The sequence below is a fragment of the Miscanthus floridulus genome, chromosome 15, assembly GCF_019320115.1.
Source record: "Miscanthus floridulus cultivar M001 chromosome 15, ASM1932011v1, whole genome shotgun sequence".
Classification (NCBI taxonomy): domain Eukaryota; kingdom Viridiplantae; phylum Streptophyta; class Magnoliopsida; order Poales; family Poaceae; genus Miscanthus; species Miscanthus floridulus.
Window position 1 is genome coordinate 83,974,682 of NC_089594.1, and position 15,933 is coordinate 83,990,614.

Here is a 15,933-nt window from a genome sequence, read left to right on the forward strand (position 1 = left end):
GACAGACAGTCCATTGCTACGTTTTGGCGACAGATGCTCTGTTACAATACATATAGCGACAGATCATCCAACAGTCCTTGAATTTATAGCGACAGATTGTCCCACAGGACAATATAAATATATAAAAAAAATACGATGAGAAAATATGTAGCACATATCATACCCAGATTCAAGCTTAAGGTCCATCACAAATAGATATAAAAACACATACATCACATGGAGATCAATACATATATAACATACAATCTTGCACAGTACATCATCCACGGTACATCATCCAGATCGAAGATGTTCTAAACCCTAAATAGTTATGATCAAAAGGACACGTGTCATAAGAGCACAAGAATGTGTAGCAGGCAAACTTGCTTCCAATTATAACTTAGAATGCAAGTGACTGGAAGCCTAGAAAAGGTGAAGAACTAACTGTAAGAGGCCACCCTTTCAAGGTCAAATTGTTCCCCGCCTGATTAGAGCCTGCCAAACATGAAAACGAAGATGGAAAAGTATGTTACAAACATAACAGTGCAGCCCTTGCGTTGTTCGAGAAAAAAAACAGTGCAGCCCTTAAAATCTCCATTAGACATGCAGACTGAAGAATATCCCAAGGTTATATTTTTATTTTGAATTCTACATTCAGAAGGGCTTTAGTTGTGAAAAAAAACAAGTGACTGTACTAAACAGAAGCATCAAATAACAAGAGAGTTCGATGTCAGACACCTGATGCTCCAAATAGTGATCCATCTGCACCTACAGCTCTCAGGTTCAAAGCTACATTTGTTTCTGCCTTCATATCCTGATACAAACTTCCCCCATCAATTACGGCTTGCCAAAAGCAACACTAGAGCCAAAAGCAACACTAAAGCTACATTTGTTTCTGCCTTCGTACAATCATTTCTAGGAACTCAAAAACCAAAAGCAATGGCTTGCCAACACTAGAGCCTCCACCAGGTTATCTGCAGAACCATTTTCCAGAAACTCAAGCCAAAGACTGCCCAACACTTCCTGAAAATATAACAACCATGTAATTAGGCTGCATTGAGCATGGTCTATGGCAGTAAGAAATGATAGCTCGTTGGTTTCGAACAGGCAACATTGTTCAATCTTAACAACAGTGAAAACGACATGTATAGCCAGAAAGTGAAGCCAAGGATCCCTAAGCGAAATCATTCTAAATACCATCTTCCAGAAATCCCAGAAGCTGCAAAGAGGCTTTACTGCACTCTGAAAGATGGATTCCTCAAAATGTTCAATCTTAACATTGTTCAATCTTAACATCAGTAAGAAATGATAACAACAGTGAAACACAAAAACCTATCTGTCCTTTCAAATATTGCTGTGCTTCCTTTGTCAAGGTTGTTTGTGGTTGGAACTGAAGATGGATTCCTCAAAATGTGCCACTAGGTGCTTCACCAGTACTATTGAAACAGAGAGAAACAAAAAAAACACATGCTACCATACATACTCCATACACCTATCACCCAGGACAATACAAATATTCCTAAGGAACCCCAGGAGCACTAAACATTTCTATAAGTGATTCCTGATTGTCACTTATCACCAATCATTTGTTTCCTAGTGTTCATGAGGCAAAACAAGAAATTCACAACACATACAGTGTGACGCCCTGTATAGCCAGAAAGTGAAGCCAAGGAGGCTTTACTGCACTCTGAAACCCCAGAAGCTGCAACTCACCCTCATATGAAAAATGTACAGCTGAATTGTAACATTAGTGTTTTCCCAGCCTCTTACACCTCCAGCCCATTCTTTAATTCAACATTGGTGTGATTTTCGATTTGTAACACTAACCACATGGTCAGGATTTTGTAGTGTCAGATAGTTTTTCTCAATACATGGGTGGTCTCTATGCATGGAAGCTTAGTTTCTGAAATTAGGAGTATTTTAGCTTCTTAATACCCTATAATGACATTTAATTGGAAAATGACTAGTCAGTGGTAGGGTTTGCACTTGTTAAGTGATTGATAATTTCTATATTACATATTTGTTTGTCCATAGGACCATGTTGCACAGAATGGCTCGCGTGGAGTACCCATGCCATTATCCTCAAGGTTCATATAATAATTTCTATGGTGGGGCTGTAAAGTATGAAACTCTGGAACTAACTAGACCTAAGACAGTTCCTGGTGGGGCTGTAAAGTGTCCGAACCATTTAGTTAATCAAATTGACATTGCAGATTTGAACTGAAAAATAAAATCTGAACTAATTGTCAAGTTCATATAATAATTTAAAATGACAGCGCCAAGTGACCTATTATAATTATTGCTAGCTACTGGCGACATTTAAATTCCTTATTCTATTTACCATGGCAACCAGTTGGTTATTACTCTAGTACTCTGTCCATCAATGTAAGACGATCTCATGCACTAACTAAAACCTGCTCACCACCCAGCAGTACTACTAGCTTGTACTTGCATATGTAATTGAGCTGTTATTTTCTGTTCACTTGCAGCCTCTATTCACTTTGTCAGCCTCTAATTTAGGGACATACCTGCAGTGCCCTTGAGAGGTGTACTAGATGCCTTCTTGCATTCCTTCTTCTTGCATTCCTTTATCTATCACAGATAGGTTTAATTAGGACATTGGTCATGCATCACAGATCAAAACAAAATGAAAATTATGTCAAGTCTAGTTTATTACTTTATTGTATGGCCATGCAATGCTCATCTTGAGAGCACTAGCCATAGTCTGCATCTCGCCATAAGTCCAAGGCAGCATAGCATCCCTTCTCATCACAACATTGACAACTACTTCACAATATTCATTCCCAAGAGGCTGGCCTCCTACCATGGTGTTTGGATTAGTTGAAATGACTGTTCCCCTAGCCACAGCTAACTCAGATCTCAATATAGCAAATAATATCACATCCTTTCCAACCTGAAATAAATGATGTGCCCATAAGAATTTTAAAGCAAGTAACGTATATGAAACCACAAAAGAATGTACGAAGACAGGAAGATTACAAGGTTATCATGAAAGCGAGGGCCATCATTTGTTGCTGTAGTTGTCTTGTTTATAGGTGAATGGGCTGCATCGTGTCTATGGAGGAGCAAGCTCTCATCAGTTTCAACCTGAAGTAAAGATACACTCATGAGAACCAACTTTTGGAGGTCAACTAGTTCTTTAGGAACCTCAATAGAACTGTTCTCTTTCGAAATCCCCTCTATCATCTAAACCACAAGCTAGGTCTCAAAGCAATGCAGATATGTCATCCTCTTCACTAGACTCTTCCACAAGATCAGCACCATCACCATTGTCGGTATTTACAAAAGAGGAACTAGCTTCCCCATGTAAGTTCCAAGTTGTGTACCCTTTTAGAAACTCATCACATATCAAGTGCTCTCGTATATCACTTGAGTCTCTCCAAAATGAGTTAACACACTTTCTACAAGGGCATAGTATCTTGTCCCCTACCACTGAATTTCTAAATGCAAAAGATAGGAAACTGTTGACCCCTTGTAAGTATGCCTTTGTGTGCCTAGCATCACTACTGATCCATGATTTATCCATGAGTCTTTGGGGAGACTGAGCGTGTACCTACAGTACTTGAATCTATTGGCTGCAAGCAATGAGAAGAGGACGACGTCGATGCGGTAGATCTACGACTCGTTGGGTTTAGTGGGCTAGCTCCACAGTAATTTCACCTAGGGAGATGAAATGAATCGGAAAGAATAAATCAATTATGCCTGCTTGTAGCACTGGAAAGAATGGTTTCGGGCTTACTGGTAAGAACAAGTATATAGACCCCTCTGATTATTTTCAGAATGGTTTCAGTAAGGAAACATGCAAAAGCTAGGAAAAGAAATTATCCCAACCACTGCAAATGTAAACCCAATATGAAGAGCTTCCCAAAATTATCCCAACCACTATAAATTGACTGGTTGGGGCAGCAAAGGATAGATGTTCACATCAATAGATGGGAACTGGTTACATGTTAACATTAAACCATGGGCCCCATTCAAAAGCTGGACAAGAGCATCAATCCTCAAAACATATTATTGTGGTATAGGAGATGATTCTAATGAGATGAACGATAATTCATACCAACTGCTTGATAAATTTGTGTCATACAGCCGGATTGCTTTATACATTTTCATGTCATAATGTAGATTTGCACCAAAAATCAAGTACGGAGTACATAATAGTGAAGCCTGAACTACCATGAACAAAATTGAATCAGGTGCCCAAACTTCTGATTACGATTACATCTGACAGTAATACAGCCGGAGCACACAAATCCACAACAAACTGATGGATGGATAGCTCAAGAAAAAAATTCTCAGTTTCGGTGCAAGGGACAGTGAAATAGATCCTATAGAACGGAACTCACTATAAAGGCAATCGCTCCAACAGCTTGCTTACCAGGAAAAGAAGCAGTGATGCAGCGGCACGGTCAGCTTTGGGGGCGCGTCCTCCACCGTCGCGTGCTCTAGGGGGGCGGCGTGCTCCGCCGTGGCTTGCTCCAGGGGGCGACGGGCGGGGATGGGTGGGGCGGGATCTGAGGTGCTGCACTCTGACACACAGAGGAAACAGACAAAGGGCGAGCTCCGACCGGTGCAAATCTCGTCCATAGGGGCTACACTGCGGAGAGTAGGGACCGAGCCGGCCTGGAGCGCACGGCAACGAAGGCCACTGACGCTGCTCGAAGCTGGCTAGAGCGCGACCGAACAGAGGGGGCGGGCGAGCGGGAGCTTGGGGGCGCGGTGAGGCGAGAGAGCGGAAGGCTGGGATCCGGGAGGGAGGGCAGCAGAGTGGGTAGGAGATTTGGGGCCGGGCGGGCGCGATTTGGTGGGAGAGGGCAGCGGCGCGGACAGGTCACCGCTCCTGGATTTGGGATTTGGGGGAACAGAAGGGTCTAGGGTTTCTGACTTGTGGGCAGCGGCACGGGAGCTGGGCGCGCGAGAAGTGGCGCGTGAGCTAGGTGGGGGCCCATTTATTTTTGGCGTCAGACTGACTGACGGTGTACATGATATTAGCGACAGACCGTTAAACGTTAAAAATGAATACCTATAGCGACAGACAGTGGATCGCTAAACGTGGATTTAGCGTCAGATCGTCCGTGAGCTATCGTTAGTGTCAGATCATCCATCGATAAAAAAAAGTTTTAGTGTCAGATGTCTGACGGTGATATGGTGTTGTGGTGTAGTGAGTTTCGATGTTACATAAATGGAAAACAACCAAATCCGACACAGCGGTACGACCTAGAAGGTGGCGTTGCGTCTTCGCGGCTGCCTAGATGAGCCTTTTCCACCGTCCGGGAAGAGTGCGTCCAGCGTGTAAGGACCGTGACGCCTAAGAGGGTGGTGAATTAGGCAACTTAAAATTCTACTTCTAATTATGGCCTCTAATTCCACCTAGTCAAAACCTATGCAAGAAAGTAATCTATCTAAATGTGCAACTAAGGTTTTGCTAGGTGTGTTGCTATCTCTACTGCAAAAGAGTTATGCAACCTAGGTTCCAACCTTATCAACTAGCCTATCAACTAAGCTAGGAATGGTAAAGCACACAACCAAGATTACAATAAAAATGCAGAAGCTAAAGATGAGGTAGAGATGCAAACTTCCATCAATGACTCCGGTATTTTTACCGAGGTATCGAGAAGCACGCAAGCTTTCCCCTAATCCCCGTTGGAGCCCCTCGCAAGGAATCCCTCACAAGGGCCAAGCTCCCGGTCGGGTAACTCCGTAGATAGCCCCGGGCCTTCCCCACGCGCAAGTGGGTCTCTGGTGTACATCTCTCGGACCGCTCCCTGCCGTCTTCACTATCAAGCTTTTGGCCAAAACGCCGCGGGCCTTGTTCCCTCCATACACGGTGGCGGCCACACCACAAACACGGTTGGTATGGTCTCGCAAGACTTACAACCCCTCCGAGTACAAGCACGGTGCGCGTAAGTACCTTTGGTCAAGAGGTATGCAAACCTCACTAGCAACTAGACCTAAGCCTAGAGCAGGCGCATATGACCTACGCTAATCACCAGGGATCAAACACTGCATATCTGCTGCTCTATGTTGATGATATTGTTCTAACCGCCTCCTCAGCTGGGTTTCTTCAACATATTATTGTAGCCCTTCAGTGTGAGTTTGCTATGACTGACATGGGACAACTCCATCACTTCATTGGTGTCTCCGTCACCCGCTGCGATGATGGCCTTTTGCTCTCTCAACGGCAGTATACTTTGGACATCTTGGAACACGTCGGGATGAGTGCTTGCAAGCCTTGCAGCACTCTCGTCGACCTGCACTCCAAGTTGTCCACCGACGGTCCTCAAGTTGCTGACTCTACTCAGTATCATAGATTGGCTGGTGCACTACAGTATCTGACTTTCACTTGTCCGGATATTGCCTATGCCGTCCAGCAGATATGTCTCTACATGCATGATCCACGCGAGCCGCACCTTGCTACTCTCAAGCAGATACTACGGTACTTATAGGGTACTCTTTTCCTTGGCTTGACTCTGCATCGCTCTCCGCCTACAGAGCTTGTTGTTTACACTGATGCGGACTGGGCCGGCTCCCTCGACACTCGCCGTTCGACCTCTGGCTACGCAGTGTTCCTCGATGACAATCTGGTGTCCTGGTCTTCCAAGCATCAGCACATAGTCTCCCGGTCTAGCGCAGAGGCCAAGTATCGAGCCGTGGCCAATGGTGTCGCTGAAGCTACATGGCTTCATCAGTTACTTGCCGAGCTTTGCCACCATCTTTGTCGTGCCACCCTGGTTTATTGCCACAACGTCAGTGTTGTCTATCTCTCTACCAATCTAGTCCAGCATCAGCTCACGAAGCATGTTGAGATTGATCTCCACTTTGTTCGGGAGCGTGTCGCCCTCAATCATGTTCGAGTTCTCCATGTCCCCACGACATCCTAGTACGCCAATATCTTCACCAAGGGTCTCCCAACATCTGTATTTCAAGAGTTTCGATCCAATCTTAACGTTTGTCGTGCTCCCGATAAGACTGCGGGGGAGTATTAGCATGATGTAAATATAGCAATGGTCGCCCTATACTTGTGTGCTTGTGTGGTTGGCTTGCATGCTACCCTGACTGCCTATATATGTACCCATACACAATATGGAATACAACAACTCATTCCAATCACTCTTTCAAAAACAGCTCCAGTGAGCGGTATTCCTAGGACTCTGCACATGAAGTAGTTGTGTGGGAGAGCGGTTGGCTGATATGGAGCTCCCGGAGCTGTTTCAGAAGCTATACCAAGCGCTCACTTAGTAGCAAGAGTCATGAACATTAGCTTACAAAGTTGGATGAGATAGGTTCCTTTGGCTCCTTAAAAATAGTGTCGAGTTCACAATAAATTTCATTTATAAACTCCTTGTGAATACATGCATTAAAGTCTCACATGATATTTGGCGTTTAAGTATACCACTGAAAATTACAAATTTTCTATGGTTCGTCAAGAGGGGGTGATTTTAACTATACATAATTTATTAATTAAAGAGGAACTAGAATAGGAACAAATCTTTTGTGTCTTGTAGTAGAGATGACACTATTCAACACCTCTTATTCGAGTGTCTGTATGCTCAGTTCCTGTGGCGAAGGATACATCTTGTTTTGGGTCTCAAATACCCTTTGAATGTGATGGATATCTTTCATGATTGGCACAAACAAACGGGTAGATCAAATAAGACATTGTTATTGACAGGTGGTCCAGTCATTCGTTGGACATCATGGCAAGTGATATTTGAGTGGGTTTGATTAAATGTGTTGCTCAACATATGTAAAATTGTCTCATTGTCTTGGTTAAAGGAGATGAAGTCAAATTACTTCACCTTTATCTAAAAAAGAATGGCTTTCAAGAACTTTCCCAAATTAACTATATATCCTAAGGTAAGTTTGTTGCATTCATGCTAGGTGCATCTTCTGCTTTATGAGTGCCAAAATGTTTTAGATGCATTTAGTCATCAACTAATGTTCCCCAGGAATTTTGTACATTTTTCTAGAACCTATTACTATTTTTCCTCTAGGAAAATCTAATTTTTTTATGCTCCAAAATTCTTTTTCATGAGCTCTAAATACTTTACTTGGGTTTATGATGTTCCAAAATGTGTCCAAGATTTTTTTACCTGAATTTTTGGACGTTTGGAATAGCTTTTTTTTTTGTCTGAAACACTACTGGGCTTTTATGAAAATTTTTTAACAAAAAATATTCTAAAAATAATAAAACCTAAATCTATTATAACTCAGCCGCCCAAACCTACATAACTACTACAGATTTCCAATCACTGCCGGTTCAAAAAGCCCATCAGTGCCGGTTTTTTGAACCGGCACAATCATATTGGCAGTGATGAGGGGGCTCATCAGTACCGGTTTTAGAAGCGGCAGTGATTTGGTTTCCAGAAAACCTAAAAAAGTGAATCGAAAAATAGTCATTTTTTTAATACTAGGAGGGACCCCACTGGATAGCCACACGTCACGCAATTTTTCACGTGAAAAACGAGAGCTTCGTGGCCACCGGCGCTCGAATCCCCAACCTTCTGCATCGCGTGTTCATCCTCTAACCACTCCATATGTAAGACGCTTGTGTCCATATGGGATATTTGTTCTCCCCATTTTATGCCACTTTGGTTTGAAATGAATATTTAGAATCCTAAATGAATTTAAATAAAAAAGTTGTCAACTACAAAGTTTTATAACTTTTTGAGATCTACAACTTTGGTTTTGGTCATTTCTCCATCCGAGGTCATTCGAAGAATTTGAATTTCAAATGTGAGAAAATTCAATCATACTTTTTCTTGGATAGACGATTTCAAATGAAAAAATTGTCAACTACGAAGTTGCACAACTTTTGAATATCTACAACTTTTGTATTGGGCGTTTCTCCATTCGAGGTTGTTTGAAAATTTTGAATTTTGAATTTGAGTAAACAAACATAATTTTCATTAGATAGATGATTTAAAATAAAAAAGTTGTCAACTACAAAGTTGTATAACTTTTCGAGATCTACAACTTTTGTCTTGGTTATTTCTTGATCTGAGATTCTTAAATACCACGACACTCTCACTTATGACTATGGGACATATGGCTTTAGTTGATATTAACTTCTATGAAATCATGCGAATCAAATAGAGGGACATTATAACGACTTCAAATAAAAACTTGTGAACTACAATGTTGCATAACATTTAGAGATCTACAACTTTTGCTTTGGTCACTTATCCATCAAAGATCCTTAACTACCACTACAAACTCACTTATGACTATAAAGCATATGGAATCCTTTGATATTAACTCTATAAAATCTTGTGGTGTATATTTAGACTTTCAAACTATCTCAAATCAAAAAGTTTTAACTACAAAGTTGTAGATCTTGTTGACTACTACAACTTTGGCATAAAGTTTGTCTTCATCAGACATCATATGAGAAAGTTATGAGATTTTCTGTGCAGCATATCACTAGAGGTTCGTGACTTGAACCGGCAGTGATGATCTAATATCATTGTCGGTTCTTGGCTAATATCGACAGTGATATGAACCAGTAGTGATGACCCGAATATCAATGTCGGTTGGTTTTATCACTGTTGGTTTTAGCCAAAAACGGTAGTGATGGGTTGGGAGACACTATCACTGTCGGTACTGAAAGTCAATTCTGTAGTAGTGATATGTATACATCATTACATTCATCTTGACGTGCTCGTTCCAGATGAGGTCTCCAACGAATTTCAACTATACCAGATGGGTTGCTGACACATGCTTCTTCCGAGTCATCCGCGAGCGTACCTGTGGCGACGACGACGACGAAGAGTGGGAGGAGGAGCAGGAGGACGACGACGATGAGGCTGTGCTCAAGGTGGAGTTTCGCAAGAAGAACGACCGTTTTTTCTCGGTGGCACACATGCATGCTAACTTTTTATTGAAGATGAACCTCATTACGAATTTGCTGTACATGTACCCAATCAATTTATTCCTCGATATGTCGTATTTGTATATTTTATTTATTAAACAACTTAATATATTGGGCACCAATTACCAACTTAACTGCCAGCAGTGTTTTGTACGCCCAACCAGAAAACGGTTTGATTGGACTATGCACCCCTTCCGTGAAAAGAGGTGTTGCGATGTAGTGAATTTTTTGGCCACTGAATAATTAATTTTAATTAAAAAAGTTTTAGCTACAAAGTTTTAAAGCTCGTCAAGCACTACTACTTTGGTATAAATCGTGTCTCCATCCGAGATAGTTTGGAAGTTTCAAAAATTCAAATCTCAAAATATGAGAACTTAAAGCAAATATTTGAGGCTCTAGATAACTTCAAATAAAGAACTTATCAACCACAAACTTGTAGATTGGGTCAACCACTACAACTTTGGCATTAACTATGTGACCATTCTAGGTCGTTTGTAAATTCTAAATTTAAAATTTCAAAATCTAGAAAATTTCAACATATATTTGGACTCTAACCAACTTAAAATAATAAAAAAACTTGTCAAATAGAATGTCGATTTGAGAAGTGCAAATTTGGTATGTCCATGTCAACATCCGAGGTTCCAAATAAAAACTTATCAACTACAAAGTTGTAAATCACATCAAAATCTGCAATTTTGATATAAAGTTCATCTTCATCTTAGTTCATATGAAAAAGTTACAAGTTATCTTTATGCAACTATTTCTATTGGCGACTGACGAGTTTTTCCTAAAATCCTATTTGTAGTAGTGTAGTAATGTTTAGATTGTGGTCTGCCATTCAGTCGAGATCTATCCTCTGCAAACAAAAAATAAACGCAAAGCAAGATACTTTTGACTTGTTTTTTTTTTTTTTGAACAAACAGGAGGGGCAGGGAGCCCCTACTGAAAATATATTAAAGAAAACAAAGGTTCAGAACAAAAGAGATGAGCTAGGGGCTAGGGGCAGCCATTAGGGAACTAAAAAGGGGAAGAAGAAGAGGAAAATAGAATACACTCGAGCTCTCTTATTTAGTCTAAGCTTGTAATCCATATTCCTGAATTTTTTGGGAAGTATTTCTTCTTTGCCCTGCACTGAAAAAGCTCAAATTCAATTTTGAAGATAGACTTGTTGACATGGTATGGTATTGTCATACAACGGTAGGGCATCCTTTGCTCCAATATATGTTAACTGGGATTAGATAACATTTGCCACAACAAGAGGAATCTATCTCTAGGGAAATTAATTAAACCGGGCCACCGCCTCGATCAGATCCCTCTGTTCCCTATGGTCACATGTAATCACGTGGGAAGCAACACAAAACAACGTTTGAGACAGATGCATGGCCACATGGGATCGCAGCTCAAGACCTGAAGCGCACAACGAAGCACCCAATTATTGTATGCCATCTTGCTTGTCGTTCGTCCCAAACGAGTCTTGTGCAGGATTGTGTACGTTGTCCTAGTATATTGTATCCTAGTCCCCCATACAAAGGACTCGCATACAAATAAAGGGAACCGAAAATATTGCGACTGAAGAGGTGGTTTTCTGAGAAACTGCGGGCAGTTACAGAGGGTCTGCATTGTGCAGTTCGATCTATCAAACCCTGAGCTTCATTTGTAGATCCAGCATTTGGAACCACGCACTCAGTGGAGCCAGTACTCCAGGCACACCTGCCCTCCCTTCGCCATTGCTTTCACCCAAGCTTGCACTTCCACCGCCCGGCGCTCCTGCATGCTTTCACTACTGTACCTGCCACTTCTCATCTCCAACAAGGTTTGGCTTCAGTTTGAAGGAAAACTTGGCCGGACAACAACATTCCTGTCGATTTCGATCTCTCTCCTGCTGGCTTCGTACGCCGTATATATGGTATGGATCACACTCTCTTCCCTCTTGTTCTTGATTCGGTTTGCACTCCAAAGAAAACTGCACCCTGTAAAACAAGTGGAGCTTCTGTTCAATTCATTGAATCTGGGCACACTGAAGAAAAAGAAAGCAGATCTACAAGTCGTCAATATCGACTACTAGAATTGTCACTCGTGATGGATAATGAAAAACATCTAAATATGTTGCTTTTGTTGTTTTCTTTCAGGACTAGAAATAAGACTACACACGCACTGTCAAAGTGAGAGCCAGCAAAGAAAGGAAAGGCATGGTTATCTATGGAGGCTGCCGTGGTGACCGCATCGCATGGAGCTATGGGCTCCCTGATAGCGAAGCTTGGTGATTTGCTCACAGCTGAGTACAAGCTGCTCAAAGAAGCTAAGGGGCAGATCTTGTTCCTCAAAGCTGAGCTTGAGAGCATGCATAGGTTCCTAAACGAGATCTCAGATACAGAACAGCCTGATGAACAGGACAAGTGCTGGGCCAAGGAGGTACGTGAGCTGTCTTATGACATCGAAGATAGCATCAGTGAGTTCATGCTCCGTGTGGAACCCAATTCAAGCAGCAAGCCACGCGGATTCACGGGTTTCATAAATAGGAGCACGAAGTTGTTGACGACCATGAACATTCGGCATGACATCGCCAAAGAGTTTGAAGGCCTTAAGGTCCGTGTTGTGCAGGCGCAGGAGCGGCGCAAGAGGTACCAGAAGACTGATGATACCTCTAAGTCAGTCAACACAATCATTGATATTCGGTTGTTAGCAATGTACGCAGAAGCATCAGGCCTTGTTGGTATGGATGGCCCCAGGGATGAACTAATTCCGTTGATGGGTGGAGAGAATGAGCTAAAGGTGCTCTCTATTGTTGGATTTGGAGGTCTAGGAAAAACTACCCTTGCAAATGAGGTTTATTGCAAGCTTCAGGGTGAGTTTCAGTGCCGAGCCTTTGTGTCTGTGTCCCAAAAAACAAACATCAGGAAGCTTCTGAGAACTATGCTATCTCAAGTTGGCTTTGTAGCTCCTATGGACACCAACATGGAATTGTGGGAAAGAATCTGAATTCATTAGTGTGCTCCGAAAATTTCTTCTTAAACAGAGGTATGCGGCCTAGAAATAATTGTATGCTTAGTATGGTTTGTTTGCGATTTAGTTTGTTCTAATTTGATGTCATTCTTATTTAGCATGCTAGTATATGTAATCAACAACTAAACATGTTGATTTGTCTGTATTTTTTCTTTTCACCTTGTTTTCTTATGATTGACTAGTTTATGTGTGTCCCTATTGTATTCTTATATCCTGGTTAATGTATGTTTATAGTGAGGATGCTTTTACGCTATCCTAATGGTTTGCTATACTCCATATGCTTTTATATATGTCAGGTACTTAATCGTAATTGATGACATCTGGAAGGCTTTTGCATGGGATATCATCAGATGTGCTCTTCCAGAGAGCATTAATGGTAGCAGAGTATTAATAACTACTCGAATTGAAACTGTGGCTAGAAGATGCTGCACTAAGAACATTGAATGTGTTTACAAGATGAAGGCACTTAGTGACCAGGACTCAAGGAGTTTATTCTTCAAAAGAATTTTTGGTTCAGAGGATGGTTGCCCTCCATTTTTGAAGGAAGTATCTGCTCAAATTTTGAAAAAATGTGGTGGTTTACCACTTGCAATCATCACAGCATCTAGCCTAATAGCCAGTCAGCCAAGCAAACTAAAGGAGAACTGGGAACATGTAAGGGACAGGCTGGGCTCCAACTTTGAAATGAGCCCAAGCTTGGAAGGCATGAAACAGATACTGAATCTCAGCTATATAAATCTTCCTCATTATTTGAAGACTTGCATGCTATATTTAGGTATTTATCCCGAGGACTACACAATTGAAAAGAATGATTTGACAAGGCGATGGATAGCTGAAGGTTTTATATGTAAAGTTCGTGGGATGGATCTTGAGGATATTACAAAGAGCTATTTTAATGAGCTTATTAATAGGAGTTTGATTCAGCCTGCAGATACAAACTGCAATGGTGAGGTGATGTCTTGCAAGGTACATGATATGATGCTTGATCTTATCCTCCATAAATCCCAAGAAGAGAATTTTGTCACTGTAATAGATGATATACAAGACATGACAGGACAACAAGACAAGATTCATCGACTCTCTCTCAACCTGGGTGGTACAGTAGGTGATAGGGTTGCAGGATGTGTCCAGCTATCCCAAACAAGAACACTGGCAATATTTGGAACCTCTTCATATTTACCTCCTTTTCAACTGTTCAAGTATCTCCGTGTTCTCGGAATTGAAATTACAGTACAGTCCTATCCACCATTGTTACAAAACTTTACTGAGATACATCATCTATTTCAGTTGGGATATTTAAAGATTGTAGCAAAAGGTCATGAGGTGGTGTTACCTAGTAAAATTGGGAGTATGCAGCAATTGGAAACATTTGAAATCAATGCTACTATAAAATTGTCTAAGGGACAATCATTTCGTGAACTACCATCGGATATAGTTCATTTGAGCCGGTTATCGCATCTGATTATTCCATATGACATAATATTGCCAAACGGGATCGGTAACATGAAATCCTTGCGTACTCTACACTACTTCAATTTACGTAACTCACCAAACAGTATCAAGGGTCTGGGGGAACTGACCAATTTGACCAATCTTAAAATCATATGTAATTTTGGTGAAAAGGCAAATGATGAGATAGTGGAGAAAGGCAGGGAAGTTCTGCAGACTTGCCGTGGAAAGATTTGCAGCCTCAAATATCTATATATGAAAATTTATTGTGACAACAATCTCTACATTGATGCGTTGAGTTCAACACCCGCTTCTTTCCGTCATCTCCAGATATTCCATGGACACAAGTTCTCAAGGGTTCATGGATGGATCATCCAACTCCATAACCTCTATGACCTGCGTCTTTTTGTTAAGCAAGTGCTTGAGGAAGATGTTGGAATTCTTGCATAGCTGCCCTCAGTTATCAACGAGTTGTTCATCAAAGGAACTCCTGAAGATAAGATCATCATCCATGGAAGTGGATTCCCTGTTCTGAAGCATTTTCAATTTAGCTGTAGCAGGATATCATGCCTGGCCTTTGTGGCAGGGGCAATGCCCAAGCTTGAAATTAAGCTCGAGCTAGGTTTTAATGCCAGGGGGTGGGATAGGTATGGCGCTGCACCTACTGGAACCGAGCACCTGTCAAGCCTCAGGGAAATGTACGTATGTATTGGGGGCGCGGCGTACTTTTTGGTTGTTGTGGATTTAGGAGTTTACCGGGCTTTCACCGCCACCAACCTGCCTCCTCCTCCTCCATTGGCTCCGACCTGACCTTTGTATTTGTTTCTCGATCGTCATGCATTGACTTTGACTCCCACCAGTATTTCATGGTGTGGGCTTGTTGAGTCAGCGGCTCATTGCTTTGTAATAATATATGGATGCTCAAAGTGAACACGTACGACCGTTTCATTTGCGAGTGCCGAGCAGGCTGTTCATTCGTTGACACTTTGTTAAATTTATTTATTTATTTTTCAGACTTGATAATCCTGTAGACGCATGCTGTTGGTTCTTAACGTACCTGCAGCATCACCTGAGGTGTGGCGTGGGATTGTTGAGTTGGAACCATGCATCTGCCAGCTCATTTTATTTCTTGTAATAATAATCATCATATATATGGATTGTAAATGTACCGATTCATGCTTCTCTCTTGGTTATTGCTACGTTATGCTATGCTAGTAAAATTATTAGCTAGTTGAAACAAGTATACTGTGCTTCCAGTAAAACTTTATACCTCTGTTTGTGAGAATGCTCTATTTTTCTGTCAAGAATGCTTCGTTACATTGGTGGGGCTAGCGAGGCCTATTCCTGGCCCTGATTGTCGCCTAAGCTGTCCGCTTCTTGGATTAATACACTATTTCAAAAGTTAAATCATGCCACATCACCAATCCCAGTTAAGTAACAGATCAAGCACATAAATCAGCTGGAAGCTCGTCGCACCTCATGGGAATCTGACTGACTGCTGAGATATACATACATGCACCAGTATCAAAGACATGATCACATTCGAGTCATCAAAGACAAAGAAAACCACAAGTCTTCAAAGCAAGCAAAACCAGCCGACCTTTGGTGAT

The 15,933-nt window shown here is 41.6% G+C and overlaps 1 protein-coding gene and 1 pseudogene across 1 annotated transcript; one reads left to right on the plus strand and one right to left on the minus strand.

Moving 5' to 3' along the window:
- Positions 1-887: 887 nt before the first annotated feature.
- LOC136507815 (uncharacterized) lies at positions 888-9,897 on the minus strand. The gene is made up of 5 exons (XM_066502420.1): positions 9,748-9,897; positions 2,980-3,087; positions 2,657-2,893; positions 2,508-2,571; positions 888-1,002 (listed from the first exon to the last, which is right to left on the minus strand). Exons 1-5 carry the CDS (start codon positions 9,895-9,897, stop codon positions 977-979), a joined length of 585 nt encoding a protein of 194 aa, XP_066358517.1. The 3' UTR covers positions 888-976.
- Positions 9,898-11,339: 1,442 nt separating this feature from the next.
- On the plus strand, positions 11,340-15,133 carry LOC136507816 (disease resistance protein RGA5-like; annotated as a pseudogene).
- The last annotated feature ends 800 nt before the right edge of the window (positions 15,134-15,933 follow it).